We start from the raw sequence: 18219 nt of genomic DNA, 5'->3' as shown, positions 1-18219 counted from the left end.
TTTTGCACTTATATTTTCATTGCAATTAATACATTTTAACAGATGAATAAAAACTGGAACATATTTTTAAAATGAAATGAGAGAAGCTGAGGTGCAACTGGTGACAGATACACTATAATTTTACTTAAGTAAAAGCTGCTACACTACAAAGAAAACACATTCTGTAAGTAAAAGGCATGTATTTAAAAGTACAATATTATCATAATATACTTTAAGTTCATTTTGCAGACTGGCCCATTTTGGGATAATGTACAGGACATTATTGGATTATGAATATTGTGCATTAATGTGTGTAAAACTAAAACATTACCGTATACACTATTGCTGGTAGCTTGTGAATTTCCTCTTGTGGATCAATAGTTATTTTCTATTATTAATCTGAACACCTTTCCTTCAGGTTAGTGCTTTATAGATGATTAATAATCTGATAAAACAGCACAAACGTAAGCAATCAGATAATAATACATATATAACCTAAGAATCTAATAGATTTTTAAATGCTTTATTATGTAAACAATGAGATGTACTCAAATGAATGCGTTGTATATTTTAAAATCATACAGCAAGGGATTCTGAGGTGAACATCTTATTGCAAATCAATCATAAAAGCCCCAAAATGGCTTCTGTAGATAAAAGTAGTGCAGGTTTACAAGCCAAAAGAAAGTTGGTGGTATAATCATTATATTGAACACGTTATCTCACCAGATCTAATCTTACATGCCTACCAGTGTTCCAGTCCACCTCAATTACGTAATAAAGCCATTTAATTTTGATCCTAACGAACAATAAAACATTCATCTATGCAACTGAAAGTTTAAAATAGACACATTTCTGACTTCTTAAGCAGAGGCAATGAATCCCAAGTCCACTGTGAGGCTCACTAGTCTGACATCACTTCATCAGGCGTACAGTACATCAGTACATCCTATTGCACTAAAGTGGAAGGTGCATTGTAAACGCAAAGGGAATGACTTAGTGTGGCGAAAGACTTTATTGCATATATTTTAAGTACACAAACATTGCATGTATTCGGCTACTGCACCACAGGTCGACTGAACAGACTACTCATGAGTCATAATCATTAAAAACAATATGGTCTCCCTTCTTTAAATTATATTCTCTACGTCAAATAAAAACAAACTCATCAAAAAGCCCGGATGTTGAGAGAAAGAGAAAATCATTTGTAGGCATTGGCTTTGTGTTTGGGCAAGAAGATGAAATTCTTTGGTACTGGTCCAAGTAGCATTTCACTGGAGAGGAGAAAAGAAAGATATTATAATCAGTAAATACATCAATGTAGCCGTTATTCTGTGTAGCTTGGTTTTGAATGCTGAAGTGTTTCCTGCTCACCTAATCCTGATCCAGTCGCCAACATGTTGACTGGCCATCAGTGACTCCAGGTAGTTCCTGCCCAGGTAGTAGGGAGGCCTCTCGTTGATCTTCTGAGGCACCCGTTCCAACAGGCCGACTGGAATATATCTGAGGGACGGAGATAGTATGATAATACGTGTTTCTGGATCAAATGGCAAGTCATGAATATCTTGTGTTATTAGCAGAGAGAAATATACGGAAGTGCGTGTTGTTGCCCACCTGCACATGAAGGAGAGCCACTCCAGCATGAAGGTGCGGGTCTTCTCCACACCTCGAGTGTCAGAGCCCCAGTGCTCCAGACCGAAGTTGCTGAAATCCCTGAGGACATCGAGCCGCTCGTTGGACGAGATGTCCCAGTGTCTGCCCTCCTTTATTTCAGTGAAGATCCAAGGCTTGATGAGAGCCCCCCTGAAAAGACACAAATCAAACACGCTAAATCAAGTTCACCACACAGGAAACTGGGCTCCGTAAAATGAAGTGATTCCCCCATGATTATTTGTGTGTTTACGATGTTCTGAGTTACTGTAAACGTAAGACAGCACACAAAGTTCACTGATAATGATGCTTCATAACAAATAAAGGAGGGTGGCCCCAAAAAAAAAGTTGATGTGTAATAGAGCAAATGAGCTGTCAGCCTGAATTCTGACTATTTCAAAATGTAGCTTGCTGACAGGAGCAAAGCATATTTGTCTCGACCTGATGATGCGTTTGCTATTTTGTGGTTATATTCAAACGCCACTGGTGATTGAAATTCTGCTCCGTTTGAATTAGTTCCTGAACAGATTTAGATATTAAAAGTAGCTTTGTGTGTTCACAAAATGTAAATCTGTCCATTTGGCTGTACCTCAGTCCACCCAGTGGTTGAGAATAGCTGGTCGTCGACCACATAATAATGTGACATTTACGTCAGCGTTTCCGTTCATTTGTCCGTGTTGTGTGAAATCACTTCAGGGGAACCAACCTTGCAATCATAATGCCAGAAACTCCGGTCTCTCTTGCTTTCATGGCATCTTCATAGGACAGTATGTCTCCATTACCTGGGACAACAAACACAAGTCACTTCATCTCATCACTAACAGATAATGACTCTTCCACAGCCTGTGCGTGATAAACACAGCTCTCTGCGCCTCAGAGGAGGTCGTTATTGGAATAGTATTGAACCGTATGCAGCTAGAAGCCGAGGGAAACTAATTCACATACCATAAAGGGGGACCGGACTCGCCAGCTTGGAACAGGTGTTGATGTAGTCCCAGTCGGCCACCTTGGTGTAGCGCTGCTCTTTGGAGCGGCCATGCAACTGGAAGAAAGCAACAGCATCACTGGTTTGTCATCAGGCTTTGAAACACACTCGTATTCATTTGTCGAAACCAAAATGACAAAAGGAAGAGCAAAAAGTATGAAACACGACAAGTGTCTTTAAAAAAACATTTCACTGATTAATCTGTCAGTGTGACAAGGACACACATTTAATAAGAGTCAAACAAAAAAGGCAAAATGGGAACACGTTAGGTAAATAGTCATATCTGTTGCTCCAACACGGCATGTTCCCTCATTCCTCTCTCATGCCTACCGTTATCTGTATTTATTAAATTGAAGGGCAAAGAGGTTTGTAGCAACTTTAATAAATTAATTATTTAATATCTTTTAACTTTTTTAATAAATTTTTAATCTTTTTAATCACAGGTTTTTGTATATTACATATTATTAATACATATTATATATTGAAAGGACATAGAGATTTATGACAAAAGACGGATATATACAAAGATACATTTCTCTACAATTTTCATTTTTATTTCTTCATCTATGGAACATTAATCATCTTCAATCATTAAGAAGAATGTTTACATCCGTTACCTGACGGTCCATTTGACCCCCCCACAATTTGTTTAATTCAAGTGTAGGGGTCAATTATTTGATGTCAAGCTATCTCATCTGTTTTTTTTTTTTTTATTCAATCTTTTTTTTATTTTTTCAATTTTATTTATTTCAGTCAACAAACAAACACAACACTTAAAAAACAAAAACAATATTAATTATTTACTTAAATATTAATTTAATTCTGAGGTTTTAATGAAATTGAAAATTTAAAAAATGGTAAAAAATGTTAGTAGGTAATGTTAAAACATACAGTTTCTCTTGTTTGTTAAACAGAGCATTTCTTCAATCAATCTATACCATTATGAAATGACAAGACAAATTGATTGACAGATTTGGGCTTTTGTTTTTGGCCGGCTGTGGCGCGCCAGAGCCCAGAGCCCGACCCGTGTTAGGAACGCGCGAGAGTGAGAGACAGAGAGGATGAGATGACATGCTGTGGAGATACGACACGCAACAGACGTAAAAAAAACAAAAACGCATATAGAGAACATGTCAGGGGGGGTTTATCTTCTTGACACTAATGACACCCGACTGGCAGGTACGATCGACGGGCAGGCGACGTCGACGGTGGAGGACCCTGATCTGAAACAGGAAAAGGTTGAAAGAGGTTTGTGAGTGAACCTGCGAAGGATCCATTACCTGATGACAGACGCGCCTGCATGAGAGCGAGAGAGATTGATTGAAGTGGTGTCATTTTGTTCATTTTTTTTTTTTTTTTTTTTCAACCACCAACAACAACAAACGACTGATTGAGCTATTCATTATGCGTAAAAAAAAAAAAAAAAACTAGTTAAACCTGTAATTGGATTAACGCGTTATTTTTCACAGCACTACTTTTAACCCTTGTGTTGCCTTCGGGTTTGACCCGATTCAATGTTTAATGTCGGTGTTCTTTCGGGAGTCAACAAACAAACATAAAGTACCTCACACTTAAACTTGGAAAACAATATTAATTCTAATAATTTTCTGGAGATTTTAATAGCTGGGGTCATATTGACCTCAAGGGTCAAATATGTTAGTAAATATAAAGGTAACAGGAGGGTTAAACATTGAATCGGGTCATATTGACCCGAAGGCGACAGGAGGGTGAAACATTGAATCGGGTCAAATTGACCCGAAGGCAACACAAGGGTTAAGCAAGTGTCATACACCCAGAGGCGTCCACCCTCATATTCTTAAAAGATACTACGGGAAATGAAACTAAATTCGATTTCCATTGTTTTCATGCATTTCTTGACACAAACACACGCCCGTTTTCTATTTTTAAGAAATATTTTTCAATTCTTCCCCATTTACGTATGCGGCTTTTACACAAGACTTACCGTGATCATCGAGACGTCCCACTTCTTCATCTCTGGGATGAGTTTGTGTGCTATGTTTGACTTCTCCTGGATACCAGTGCGGATCTTGACGGTTAAAGGGACGTCAAGGACCTTCAGGAGGGACAGAAGACTGTTATCAGTCATCCATACACTGTGTGTCAACCATGTTCCTGGATGAGTTTATAAAAGTGTCAAACTTGCATACTATACATATACAATACATATTAAATGATGACAGTATTTTGGGCTAAAAAACACAAATTCCCCCAGATACCAAATTCAGACAACAAAGCAAACTTACATAGTTCATTCCCTTGATTATGGTTTCAAACTTTTTGGCACGTGTCATCAAGCCACAGCCTCCGCCCTAGTGAGGGAAAGTAAACAAACACCATCTGTCAGCCAGTGTCATATTAATGCGTAATATTGCTTTATACACTCAAAGTCTGTCTGACTAACGTTCTCACTCATCCCAGTGCCATTTAATTCCCCTTACATGGCCTCCCTTATATATTTACCTGCATGCTCATCTTTTTCTTGTTTGGTCTCAACCACTGTAGAACAGATCTGGTTTTATGTCTGATGTTTACCTTCTTGTAGACGAGGTCAATGGGGCATCCGGAGTTGATGTCCACGAAGTCAACATCAACGTTGCTGTTGATGAGCTCTGCACACTTCGTCATGGTGTCGGGGAAGCAGCCTTCCACCTGGAGACACAACGGGAACTTCAGAACTGAGGCCATCTTCACAAGTCCACAAGCCGACGTGGACAAAGTAATTCAACAGCTCTGAGCGGCTCAGACGAGTCTGAAAAAAAATCTACGATGACGTCACCTGGACGCCAAACACGTCTTCACTCTCGTGTCGTTTCAGGAGCGCCCACTCGGACTGCTGGCCCTGCAGCAGGTTTGTGCACATGGCCATCTCCCCACAGGTGATGTCGGCTCCGAAGCGCTTGCACACGCGACGGAAAGGCAAATTTCCACACTGAGGAAAGAGAAGGAATATTATTTAGAAAGTAAGAAATGTACACTTTTTATTCATCCCATCCTTCGTTGTTAAGGAGCAGCTGGGGGTTCATGGTCTTGCTCAAGGGCACTTCGACATACAACAATGGGGAGAGCGAACCTCCGGGGGTACCTGGTGGTTGCGGGATGACCACTCTCCCCATGAGCTACAGCCGACCCATCGGGCGTGTTACTGATTCTATAGAGTGACATTTTAACTCTTGTTCAGAATGACAGCACATTTGATTCGTTGGGCATTTTACTCCATCAACAACACATCAACCCTCAGTGCTCGATACAATCTGGTTGTGCTTACGGTTGTGAGAGGAGCCAGGTAGAGCTTGTCTTGAAAGTCCACCTTGAAAACAGAGAAACGTGATTATATGATATTCCTCGTGTTATTTTAAATGCTTTTGGAGGAGAGATGGTCGCCTGAGAGAGATATATAAATATAGATATATAAATACCTGTTTCTTCTCACACAGGCGCAACTTGATGACATCTACATCAGTAAGAGGCCCAACAGTCTTCACAGGAGGCTGTTTATCCGGGCTGGCCTGTCGCTTGTATCAGAGCAAATGTGTAAGAATACTTTGAAAATGCCAAGCAAGACACAGACAGCCCGATATAAAGAGGAAGTAGTACAAGAGCGGGAATTTGTACCTGGGCTTCAGTCTCAGTCGATGCAGGCGGCTCCCCTCCGGTCGGATATGGACATACGTCCGCCACACGAGCATCCGCTGAGCGAGTCAAAAGACGGAACTGTCAGACCAACTTTAAATCTCCGGGGATAAAGAATGGCATGCATGTTGTTGCCCAACTAAAAATCAGGTGAGCTGATTAAATGAGAGCTCCAATAAATGCCTCAGAGAATCACTTCAGAGACACTTTCTTTCCTCTGCACCTCTGTGTCTGTGTGACTTCAAACCACTCACAGATCAAGAACAACCGACAGATTCAGTCTGAGCAGAAACCCAGACAGAATATTCATATTCCTGAAGGACATTTGCAGTGCCAATAGATCATGTACAAGTTGTGCATTAATTCCATCTCAAATCTCTGAAGTCGTCTTACCGTTCTCTTGCTGTTCTTTTTTGTCTTTGTTGTTGCCAAGTATTTCGAGGTACTCCTCTGACTTGTCGAAGGTCACCGAGCGCTTCCTCAGACGAAACTGGAGGTCTTTGTCCAGGCTGTTCCTCACCGCCGTCCTGCCCTCGTTGGCCTTAATTAGTTCCGCGTTCTCCATGGTTTTGAAGTCGGGCGTCGTGTGCGCCATGGCGAAGCGGCAGCAGAGGCCATAACCACACTTTCCGTACGTGTCATAGAGGTAGCAGCTTTCCCCGATGTCAGCCGGCTTCGTTGCCAAGTACTCGGCTACGCTGTGGTGAAAGTGGCATTTGTCTCCGAAAGGACATTCCCTGTTGTCCTGCATGGACGGGAAAAGTCACGACAATGAACATCAGCGGACACAGCGACGGAAGGGCGCTGTATGCTGCGTTTGTGAACGGCCGGGGGAACGTTTCATACCTGGATGACTGAGAGACACAGTCGCTTTTCATCATAGGCGGTAGACTTCACGTGCGGTCGCGACTTATTCTGTCCCCGAATACGTTTACCGTCTGGTTTGCCACCCTTATTCTCCTCCTCGGGGTCTAGTTTGAGCTTTTTCGTTTGAGGTTCCTCAACCGAGGTCGCCCTTTTCTCCTCTACTTTGTCACCATCGCTGGCCTTTCCCCCCTTCGGGCCCTTCCATTCGGAGTCCACAAATCCATGGAATTTGTCTTTGGTGGTCAGGTATCTGCAAGAATAATAATAAGAAGAAGAAGGATCAGTCTGTGGAATAGTGCAACATCGACGCCCTGCAAACTCACCTGTTTCACAGTGTAATTTCGATGACACGGCACGTTACTGTGACAAAGCGGTTACTATTGTTAATTCTGTGCCAATGAAAGAAGAGTTATGGCTAATTGGAACAGGGGGAAATATGTTGTGACATTTGCTCCCCGTTCTAATGGTACAATTAGTGTCTGGAGCAATAGCTCAGAACATGGTCTCTAGGTGTACCAATGAGGACACGGTGGAGCGGGAGCTGACAGGTGCAGAACAGGCATTTCAGGCACAATTTAAACTACTTCCAGGGAAACAGTGAAGGCATCGTGATGTTCAGCTGTATGGATGATGTCTCACCAGCTGTCTGACTCGAGACTCTTCCAATCATAGGCTTTGGACGACAATTAAAAACGTTTGGAGAGATCCCCACCAGTTTCCTCTGTGTATTAAATAGCTAGTTACTTACTGTGGTTTGAGGGCAGCTTCGCCCTTCACGGCTACATCCGTCAACTTTGTAGCGGTTTCCTCTGCTGCTGTTTCCATCACACCGTCGCAGGCTTTTCTCAAAATCCGTTTTTCTGAAAAATGTCGACGCTTACAGTAAACGTGGATTATATTTCTGTCTCACACCTCAACATGCAGCGACAGCGAGACTGCATGAGGAAACAATTGTGCTGCAGTTTGGTAAAGTCCGGAGTGTCTCTACGGGCCGACGTCTAACGAACATTAGTTCCGCATAAATACCGGTTGTCCAGCCATAAAGTATAATCAGGCTAAAACTTTCAGTTTTTAGATATAAAATATGTTTTTCTCCATAAAAAAACCTCAAATTATAATTAAAATATTTAGTAAGATGCCTTTTGGATCTCTATTTATCTAAGTGTCATCCTCACATGAATTCCAACATGTAATTTGTACATATTTTACACAAATAAATAAAAAGAATGCACATGCAAATAGTTTTATTTGTCAACAAAGCTATTAGAGATACATAAACTAGGCAGAACTGATGATTGATTCAGTGCTATAGTTTTCTGTCTTCTATGATCGTAAATAAATTATTTTTGGGGTTCATGGATAATTGTTTGGTCTAAAGAGGAAATTTGAAATACGACCTTAAGAGTACAGAAAATTGTGATTTTATTTTTAGAGAACTTATTAAATCAAATGATGAAAAGTCCTACCAAATGTATTAAAACATTGCAAAAAGAGACATCCACAAAGTCATATTATTCTAGTTACAACAACAAAAATGACTGTTGTAAACCAAAGCTCAAGTAAAGACTGCTCCATTCAGTCATTTGAGGCATTAAGTCTTTCCATCTTTGCATCAAACCGTTTTCGGCTAGAGTCCAGGATGTTGATGCCACTCTTCTCGAAGTCATACCCCAATTTCTGCAGCTCCCCGAGTCGCCCTGTAATGTTCTGTGTGCTGTAGTCTAACACTTTGGGCTTTTTCAGGATTTGCTTAATTGTTATTCCTCCACTGAGAAGACAGTCCAGTTTAGTACTCAGCGTGTCTGCCCCAATGTACAGAATCATTGGATAGCCGAGGATTAGTTTTTTTATGTCAATTTCCTGACAGCCAAGTGAAACCATCCTCTGCTTGAGAACTTTAAAATTATTTTTCAGATATTCATTAGAAAGATCCAGTATTTCTGCCCCGGGGCCTTCAAGGAGAGCTAGCAGTTCTGAATCGCTCAACTGGAGAGAAGCTCTCAGGATATCGATGTTTGTCTCGACTCTCTTCGTGCTTCGGATGAGAACGTAATAGTTTTTGGATATGACTAATCGAGGAAACTCCTCTGGATTCTTTCCGCCAAGTTTGACACAGATGTCTTCCAGGAACTTCACCATCTGCTTGTTGAGCTCCACACTGTTGGAGACTGTTCGCGGCGCTGTGGTCAGCAGCCGATGGAGGTCTTTGGTGTTCAGACCCAGCGAGTTCAGAAAGACTATGTTTTTCTCCAAGTTCCCGTTATCACTGGAGCGAAAGAAAGATTCTGGTGAGCGATTCAGGATCCTCACAATGTCTTCATCCTTTTGGAAGATGTCTCTCCATAGCTCCCAGCGCTGGACCAAGTGTTCGATGGAGCGGGTGATGGCGCGGGGGTAACGGGATATGATGCTGGCAATGACTTTGCTGCTGGCACCTTTAGCCTGCAGAAACTTTGCGAGCCCTTTCTCATTAGTAGTATCTTTACGAAGCACCCCGGGTTGACGCAGGCGTGCCTTCCTCACATCGACTCCCAGGAGTTTCAGATTCTTCACCAGAGATTTATTCTCTGTGAGCTCATTACTATTGGCGTTGCAAAAACCCCTCGGGAGGAAGGTTGATGCCGACTGCGCTGGAATGTGCCCAAAGTTGCGCAGCAACGTCACTGATCGAAGACAGCAGAGGAGAGCCCTCACTGCAGTTACTGCTGCCATGTTAAATGAGGAAGGTCAGTTTTAGTGGACCTAAAAAGAAACATAAACATATTTATCCCATTATTAATGTGGTCAATCAAACAAAACTTATTGTGTATATATATATATATATATACACATACACATATACAGGACTGTCTCAGAAAATTAGAATATTGTGATAAAGTTCTTTATTTTCTGTAATGCAATTAAAAAAACAAAAATGTCATGCATTCTGGATTCATTACAAATCAACTGAAATATTGCAAGCCTTTTATTCTTTTAATATTGCTGATTATGGCTTACAGCTTAAGAAAACTCTAAAATCCTATATCATAAAATTTTAATATTTCCTCAGACCAAGTAAAAAAAAAGATTTATAACAGCTGAGTGTTTGTCAAGGCTCAGGAAACCCTTGCAGGTGTTTCGAGTTAATTAGACAATTCAAGTGATTTGTTTAATACCCTACTAGTATACTTTTTCATGATATTCTAATATTTAGAGATAGGATATTTGAGTTTTCTTAAGCTGTAAGCCATAATCAGCAATAAATCAGAATAAAAGGCTTGCAATATTTCAGTTGATTTGTAATGAATCCAGAATGCATGACATTTGTTTTTTTTTAATTGCATTACAGAAAATAAAGAACTTCATCACAATATTCTAATTTTCTGAGACAGTCCTGTATATATAAACTCAGAATCTTAAAGGTTACTTATGACAACAATTGTCAGATAAATGTGAAAGAGCAAAACGTGTAAACATATAGCATACATTGAAAGTAGTCTGTTATGGTACCTCAACATTGTACTTCATTGTAAACGTTAGTTATTGACACCACTGCAGTGTTAAAGTATATTTTAAATGTCTATGCAAGCTCTTACTTTCATGTTAACTGTCCCATATATACAGTAGCCCTACGACTGACGTCAGAATGAAGTTACTTTAACGTTAAAGAGGCAACTGTTAAGACACTGTATTCGCCCTTAAATGGCTGAATAGACTGCAGTGTTACAACTTCCACCGTGTATCAATGTATTACATGCCCTTTTTGTAGAAACTATATCAAAGCACATACCACATACGTTTAGTTTCTTTTTGCCATCAGCAGTCAGGGGGCAGTGAGCGTTTCTCACTCTGAGCGAATGAAAGCGGAAGCGTGAGTCTCTTCTCGCGAGGTTTTGTAGTCCGAGAAAAAATAGATCCAGATGAATATTGCCTGACTACCGACATCTAGTGTTTTGGAGTTTAAAACCACGCTCTGCTCGTGTCTAATCAGTCTGTGGTTTTAACCACTAGAGAGAAGCAAATTACCTTAAATGTGGTTACACATGTCTACCTGTCAGAGGATACACTCAATAGTGATGGTTTCAAGGCAGAATGTATGATTTTAGATTTTATTATGATTATTATCACACTATCAATTCAGTAAACGTTTCAATTATTATTATCTGGTGAAGATATAATACATTTTTCTATTATGTTTTAATTTAATGTTATACTATTTGCTGGAATCTCCAATACAAAAAAATCACCATTTATCATTTGTGTGCACGTGTAGAATGTGAACTCCCATTTAAACTATCAAATTGACAGAAACAATGTAAAGGGCTTCTCATATGACCCTCTATAATGTCATTGTCCACAACATGTACAACGTATTCAGTATTTACAATAAGAATCTCAAGGCTGTTCATAGCGGTGTGTTGCTACGCGGACAGCTGAAGGTTTTAAGTGTAATTATGAAAATACTAAATCGTATATTAGGCGTTTTGTTTCAGGTATTGATACTACATTTGTGCCAGACACACAGCAGACCTCTATGCCCATGAGGTATAAGAGCACATTTGCCATGTGTTGTTTCTGAAAGCTTAGCACTGAAAAACCTACTGACCCGTTGCCTCTCTTTACTGATGAGTCCCACCACTCATGAATATTTTAATAGAGCTCAGTGATATCTTCATAATGCATATGAGCTTTTAAGATTGAAGTGTGCGTGGTGTTTTAGTGGAAACGGCTTCATCCATGATATATCGGGTGTCAGTTTCATTCGGTCTCAGTCATCATTCGTGATTACCAGACACAGTTCCACTTTCCTCCACAATACAAGGAGCACTTCGGCCTGTGTTTGCATACTGATGTGCTAGGGAGCACCTCTTATGGCCAATGTTCCCGCCTTGATCCAATCAGAAATGAAAAGGCATGAGAAAGAAGGCTGAATTTGCTCCTACTGAGACAGTTCGTGCTTTGCACATTATAGCAGCTTATTGCTGCCTCCACGCTCATGGATTATTAAGAACACCTAGCCAAAAATATAATGCAGTCGGATTGCAAGTTTATTTTGGGTTTACAAAACACACGTCAGCAAAAATGGTACGCCAAATAGCAGAGAGGAACAGAAATGCTATTATTATATAGGTTTATCCTAATGAAGAACTTTTTTTTCCTCATCTCCAAGTAACTGGTTCATTCAATATTTAATTTCTGTATCATTTAAGTGTCACAATGCAAAAAAAAAGGATATTCCAGGGCTATAGCTATACCATATCATGTGTTGGAACTGTTGGAGATGGATAGGGATTCAGTAGTGTTTATAAAGGGTTTATATTGTTCAGTTCACTCCGTTTATTATATTATATGGCTGTGGTTTATACTGGTTAAACTTCAGATTAATGTACCTAATAAACTGGCAACTGATTAGCTCTTCCCTTCAGAGATGCACTTGTAAAAAGTATAAGTATCTAAATGTCTTTAACAGGTTTCTCTGTGTTACCTCATGCATGTGTCTACTCTGTGTTTGTAATATTAAATGGATTTCTGTTGTGGTCTACTTGGAAGAGTTGCTTGGGTACTGCTGACACATTACTCCTTCAGTGAATCAATAATTCAGAAACTGTTGAAACTTTCAAATGCTCGGTGGTTCCTGTAGACGCTGCTGCACACACGGCGAGTGTCCACAGGTGGGATCAAATTGGTAAGAATGTCTAAAAGAAGATGGGTGGAATTCAAAATCTGCCAGACTATAAGCTGCTCGGCTCCTGTCAGCCGGCGACACAGAGCATCCTCTCCTGCTGCTGCTGGTATGTTTTAAATGTTTTTAAGAAGCAGGAGAATCTTTTGAATGTCGGTGACGCCGGCAGGTTTTCTATGAGAAAGTCATATTTAATATAAACTTAGTTAAAACATAAAGGGACAATATGGCCCACACTTAAATATAATCTTTGTTTGAGGACAAATGTTGTGTTATTTCCGTGAGTTTGGATGTTTTCAATGACCAGGAGTTGAGTTTGTACAAGATCACATTAAACAGACGGCACATTTATTTTGGACTCGAAATAATTTTTATTTATTGGAGGGGGGGGGGGATTAAGGTTACATGATTAGTATCTATTATATGAGATACTAGTATCTCTTCAAAAACATTCTTTAATGATAAAAACAAAATTGTAACCTCTTTAGGGTGGCTTTACAGTGGGGAGTTTTAAACTACTTTGTATTATTATTGATTGATTTGTAGGCTTTAGTTTCATTCCTTGACAAAACAAATAAAAAAGAAGACTTAAATAGTAACAAATTACTTTCACATCTCTATAATCTCATATATACATCTCCAATATGTTACGCAATTCATGTGGAAGTATGAACGAATGAAGTGAACTGAAATTACAATCAGTCAGTAAATTGTATTCTGAACATGTCTGCAGAACAGATATCATTCTATAGTTATACTGATGTATAAACTACTACTAACAATCGTTTTTACTTCTCTATTGTGTCCTTTATCGCCTTCATCTGTCCTAGAAGCTTATGCCAGTATCGTGTTACATGCTGTTCCATTAAAAGAGGCTCAAATGTTTCCTTTTCAAAGAATACACCACTGTTATTTGAAATGTGTTCATAATATCCCAATCAAGTACCATGCTGTAAAATGTGTTTATTAGGTAAAAAACACAGGCTCGAAATGAAAATATCTAGTGTTAAAAAAGAAACATCTCTACTGGGACAGCTCTGGCAACCTCTCCTCCCGTTACCATAGAAACTGAGCAGACGTTTTAAGCAGGATTCAGACTGCATGAATACAGTGAGATTTTGACATTATGAAAATCATTAGATGTCTTAATGGTATCATTAACGATTATTAACACAATTACTGTACATCAAGACATAAAAGGTCTCTGAAATGTCTTTATTACCTGTATGAATTCCGATTCTCTTTCAAACCACATCGATCAAAATATTCAAAAAGAGAAAATAGCTCTAAAAAAATTATAGAGCCATGTGGTTTGTAAACATGAATTATTGCATGTGGATGCCAAGACGTTTTAGACAGCTAACACCTGTTTAGGCTAAAGTGGTGGATAACTGCATTCATTATAGTACTGTACCAGCATTTGATGCTGGATTTTTGTATAAAAATACTAAACAATATAGATAGTGGTTAAAAATAGCCCCACCTTAACTAAATAAAAATGCTGCTTACACGTTTATTTATTAATAATAGTATTCCATTAAAATGTGTAAATATAACACTCAAATATTGCAATTTTGTTTTGTTGCTGAAGCCTATGGAAGCAGGGCTATTACTTGTAATTAAACACTTGTACTGGCATTGCTAATTTTACTTAAGAGGTCTAATTACCTCCTCTACTTAAAACTGTAGCACTGTTTGGTTTATCGGATGTAATTCCGATATTTCTGACAGCACGTGAACGCAACACTGGTGGAATGCCAGGGGGCGCGGCTGTGGCGCGACCGACCCGCCGTCATCATAGTTGGGTCTCATGTTTACGTGGAAAACATGGCGGCGGACTACCAACAAGGAGACTGCACTTAGGAACCGCGACTGGCAGCAAGCTGGCAGCCGGGACGAGACACACGTTAAACCGTTAGCTTCTAGATTATTCTCGCTGGTGTTTCGCATGAAGCCGTTGCCCTCTCGTTTCAGCCACAGGGACCGCGGAGATGGAAGACGAGGAGAGGCAAAAGAAGCTGGAGGCCGGCAAAGCAAAGGTAGGATTCTCAGTCTTTTTTCGGTGTTAGCATAACTACAACACTGCTATAAAGTAGTAAAATACATGTTGTCGACAATTTATTTCCTCGCGACTGGATCTGTCAGCTGTTTTCTTGTTGCCCCCCCTCCCTTCCTCCCTCTTCTTCGCCTGCCCCTCTCAGCTGTCAGCCCCAGTGAACGTGCGCCCCGCTCTGACAGCCGGCCGGCTGGCTCGCTGGGGGGCGGTTAGCATAGCTGCTGCTCGCCACAGAGCCCTTTGTCATGCTGCATGTCTCAACGTCACAGCAGCGTTTTATTTAACTTTTCCGAAACGCGTAGGTGTGTGTGCACATATGACCGAAGCACCCGCGAGTCAAGCGTTATACATGAGCTCCATGAGGTTAGGCGGCCGGGCTGGTGGAACAGGATTTACAAGACGTTTCCCCACGAGCTGGAGCAAACATCGCCCCGCGTGCCAAACTTGTGATGCATTCATGGCGTTTATCAATCCGGAGCATCAACATCTCGGTCGGGAGGACAACCCCCACCCACAAAGTGACCGCTGGAAATCTCAGTTGCTACAACAGGGTCGTGCTAACCTTAATACAGCTTGTAAACATGGGCTGATTGTCCATGTCATCTTTTTTCTTCACAAAAATGTGTGTTTTTAATGTTGAGAATTGCAATTAAATAAATTGTTTGCTGGTCTGTCTGAGCTCTGCTGTTGTGTCGCTCTCCCTGTTGGGCTGATTTATGACATTGCAGCAGCTATGCTGATGATACCTTTGTACCCAAACATCTCGGTTATAATATATATATATTTCTTTATTCCAGACTCATGAGTCCATAAAGCAACAAACACCATATAAAATACAATACGAGGACACAGGTCCAATCATTGTAGCTAAAAAGTCACTCGTGGTTAAAAAACATACAAACGCTTGTTCCACTGCTTTCAGAAACAAGACATATACCTTGTATCAATCAGTGCTATAAGATTTTAACGAGATGTGGTACGCCAACCTCCACTCTGGACATGAGAGAGTGTATAGAGTGGTAATAACACCCTGCAGACATGTGGCTGATTGCAACAAGGAGAGGTGTTCAATACAACAGATATTTGTTCAGTGTAACAATCTAGTGATTGGAGGATTAGTCTTGATTGTCTCATCACATACAGTTTATCCATCACTATAATTCACAACTCGCTATTTAACTGTCGGTCCCATTTAATATTGCAGTTTATGTCTGGCTATTATTCCCTATAAACCCATACTTTTTGCAAGGATTTGGATGTTGAGAATAGTTATGATTTCTTTCAGGTGGACTTGAAAAGGTCTAAACTCCTTCCAACCTGACACTGCAGAGTGACATCTAATGGGTTGAGTTTGGTGTCTCTTTTGTCACACCTGGTTTCATATCGGAGAAGGAGTTCTGTCTTTTCGTTTCGCACAGTGGGAGACACCATAAAAAAAACACCATCTACGTGGCTATGGCTTTGGCATTTTGGTTTATAAAAGACCCCTCTGTACTGCAGGAGGCTTTGCGTTTTTGTTTTTCTTCTTCTTTTTCACACAGTGCTATGTCACCATGCCCTCACACACACCGGGCAAAGACTTCACAAGCTATTTCACGGAATAACACATTTGCAGTGGTTAGCAGGTTAGCGTGTCCAGGGCGTTATTGTTTGTTCTAATAGCCTCGCAAAGTCAGAATGCATCTTGTCAGCTTGGATTGAGTCCGAGCTGATAAATGTCAATCAGAAAGCTTCGGGAAGATGATGACCTGATGAACGGCCTCTCTGAATTTCCAAACAAAGGCAGCATATTCAATTATTTTCAGAAATAAAATGACCATTAGCGTTATTAGGATTAGCTGCTGTTAAATCATCTATTTTACAGCCGGCTTGGAATGACGTCTGTCCCAAGCAAATGCAGATTTGAGTCATACCAGACGATGAAGCGTGGCTTGTAGGCCGGGGTCACCAGGCCTTTTGTTCCTGCTGCAGATGGATTGTTGCTGTTTTTTCTCTCTGAGTCAATATTGACCATATGGACAAGTGCATTACCAGCATAATGGAGCTACTCCAGTTCTATGGCACATGAGACTTTGAGTGGGTCATCTTTGAGACACGGCATTGATGAGTTCTAGATGGTGGAATGATTTAGTGTTGGGTCAAAGAAACTACAGGCTTGATGTTCCCCCCGAGGGGACTTAACCGTTATCTCTGTTAATTCCTCTCGACCAGTCTCTTTCCTCTTTCAGGTCCTCGCCGTGTCGATCAGACTCTGCAGACGCTTGCGCAAGACTCGAGGTCACCATACGGTGGCTCACAAAGGAAGAGATTGTGTCAACATTTTTGTCTGCAGATAAGTCTGTCCATTGGTTCGGCACAGACAGCACGTTGAACTGCACTGCTTTTTAAATAAAACTCCAGGGAATAACCTGCCAGTTCATTCGCTGCTCCAGCATATTCTGAATCACACATATCGAAGGGGCCGGGCACTGCAGTGTTTTTGATTGGGCCCAAGGGAGTTGTGCATCATTTAGAGAGGACGGCCATGCTTATTTGTGTCCTGCTTTCCTAATGTGTTGACTAGCCACTGATTAAAAGTATGTTTGATTTGTTTACCTGCAAAGCTTGGTATCTTTCTGCAGAAAGCGGCATCAGGGCAGTGAATATCTAAGGCACAATGCCATTTGTAATTCTGCACTTCTGTTTGTCCTAATTCTGGTGTCAAAAATATCCCTTCCTGTCAGTATTTTCACACCATATTAAATTACCGTATTACTTTGTGTAGAAATTGGAGAACCCCTTTGCCAAACTATGTCCAACACAGCACATGACAATACTGCATCCACAGGGAAGTGGGTTCAAGGGGTTTTCTTGAGGTTCAGATAGCCTCAAGCTCGCGGTCACAGTCCACATTGGAGGTTTTGAGGACAGCAAAGGCACAAGTTGATGTACTTAGCGCAGGCCGGAATGGTGACGAATCATGTCTGTCACCCTGCACAGCTCTATATGATGACTTCACTTTGATCCCCGTGGGCTGTTCGGCTTGTTAATTGGCTTTATTGACACGGGAGGGTTTACTTCTATGCCTCCAGTCTTAATAACCCCTATATATAATATGAAATGCTTTTGAAGTGCGTGTAGTGTCGTGCTGTGCGGCGTTAGATTGGATTGCCAAGTGATTAATTGAATGTGATGGACGAACAGCTTTCCAGTTTTAATTAACTGCAACCTGGACGAAGATTAAACCTCACTGTACATGTCTAGAGTCCTGACCCTTCTTTTGATATTTACCAAAACTTGTTTTTCACTTGAACAGTCGGCATCTTGCACACAAGCTCGAGAAGCAGGAAAGCATCAAAGTAATCTGATGCTGCAATTGCACACCACAGCTAA

The 18219-nt window shown here is 40.7% G+C and overlaps 3 protein-coding genes across 13 annotated transcripts in view; 1 reads left to right on the top strand and 2 right to left on the bottom strand.

Annotated features, from left to right (window-relative positions):
* Window positions 1-972: 972 nt before the first annotated feature.
* dus3l (dihydrouridine synthase 3-like (S. cerevisiae)) lies at window positions 973-8078 on the bottom strand. Of its 2 annotated transcripts, none has more exons than XM_056412454.1 (15): window positions 7878-8078; window positions 7109-7379; window positions 6656-7007; window positions 6245-6321; window positions 6049-6144; window positions 5898-5939; window positions 5409-5561; window positions 5165-5281; window positions 4876-4941; window positions 4575-4685; window positions 2572-2668; window positions 2333-2408; window positions 1591-1779; window positions 1351-1479; window positions 973-1250 (listed from the first exon to the last, which is right to left on the bottom strand). In XM_056412454.1, exons 1-15 carry the CDS (start codon window positions 7952-7954, stop codon window positions 1178-1180), a joined length of 1926 nt encoding a protein of 641 aa, XP_056268429.1. In that variant the 5' UTR covers window positions 7955-8078; the 3' UTR covers window positions 973-1177. The 2 variants fall into 2 exon arrangements, with proteins under 2 accessions (XP_056268429.1, XP_056268434.1); XM_056412459.1 differs by having other exon boundaries at window positions 6049-6138.
* Window positions 8079-8356: 278 nt separating this feature from the next.
* On the bottom strand, window positions 8357-10948 carry LOC130194547 (transcription termination factor 1, mitochondrial). Of its 2 annotated transcripts, none has more exons than XM_056415635.1 (2): window positions 10899-10948; window positions 8357-9871 (listed from the first exon to the last, which is right to left on the bottom strand). In XM_056415635.1, the coding sequence occupies exon 2, from the start codon at window positions 9839-9841 to the stop codon at window positions 8705-8707; it is 1137 nt and encodes a 378-aa protein (XP_056271610.1). In that variant the 5' UTR covers window positions 9842-9871; window positions 10899-10948; the 3' UTR covers window positions 8357-8704. The 2 variants fall into 2 exon arrangements, with proteins under 2 accessions (XP_056271610.1, XP_056271609.1); XM_056415634.1 differs by having other exon boundaries at window positions 10906-10946.
* A 3689-nt stretch (window positions 10949-14637) lies between these two features.
* The window catches only part of akap9 (A kinase (PRKA) anchor protein 9), a 57680-nt gene continuing 54098 nt past the window's right edge, over window positions 14638-18219 (top strand). For all 9 annotated transcript variants that reach the window (XM_056413872.1, XM_056413549.1, XM_056413805.1 and 6 more), the window contains exon 1: window positions 14638-14830. In XM_056413872.1, coding sequence (XP_056269847.1) covers window positions 14783-14830 — 48 coding nt within the window. In that variant the 5' untranslated portion in view covers window positions 14638-14782. The remainder of the gene's footprint in view (window positions 14831-18219) is intronic.

The sequence above is a fragment of the Pseudoliparis swirei genome, chromosome 1, assembly GCF_029220125.1.
Source record: "Pseudoliparis swirei isolate HS2019 ecotype Mariana Trench chromosome 1, NWPU_hadal_v1, whole genome shotgun sequence".
Classification (NCBI taxonomy): domain Eukaryota; kingdom Metazoa; phylum Chordata; class Actinopteri; order Perciformes; family Liparidae; genus Pseudoliparis; species Pseudoliparis swirei.
The sequence above is the reverse complement of the archived record's forward strand: the minus strand, read 5'-3'. Positions and strand labels throughout refer to the sequence as shown.

Bases quoted from the DNA above. Each gene is read 5' to 3' on its own strand.
- dus3l (XM_056412454.1), bottom strand. From the start codon at position 7,954: ATGGAAACAGCAGCAGAGGAAACCGCTACAAAGTTGACGGATGTAGCC. The intron at 7,380-7,877 runs GTAAGTAACTAG...TTATTCTTGCAG, and splicing joins GAAGCTGCCCTCAAACCACA to ATACCTGACCACCAAAGACA. The intron at 6,322-6,655 runs GTAAGACGACTT...TGACTCGCTCAG, and splicing joins AAAAGAACAGCAAGAGAACG to CGGATGCTCGTGTGGCGGAC.
- LOC130194547 (XM_056415635.1), bottom strand. From the start codon at position 9,841: ATGGCAGCAGTAACTGCAGTGAGGGCTCTCCTCTGCTGTCTTCGATCA.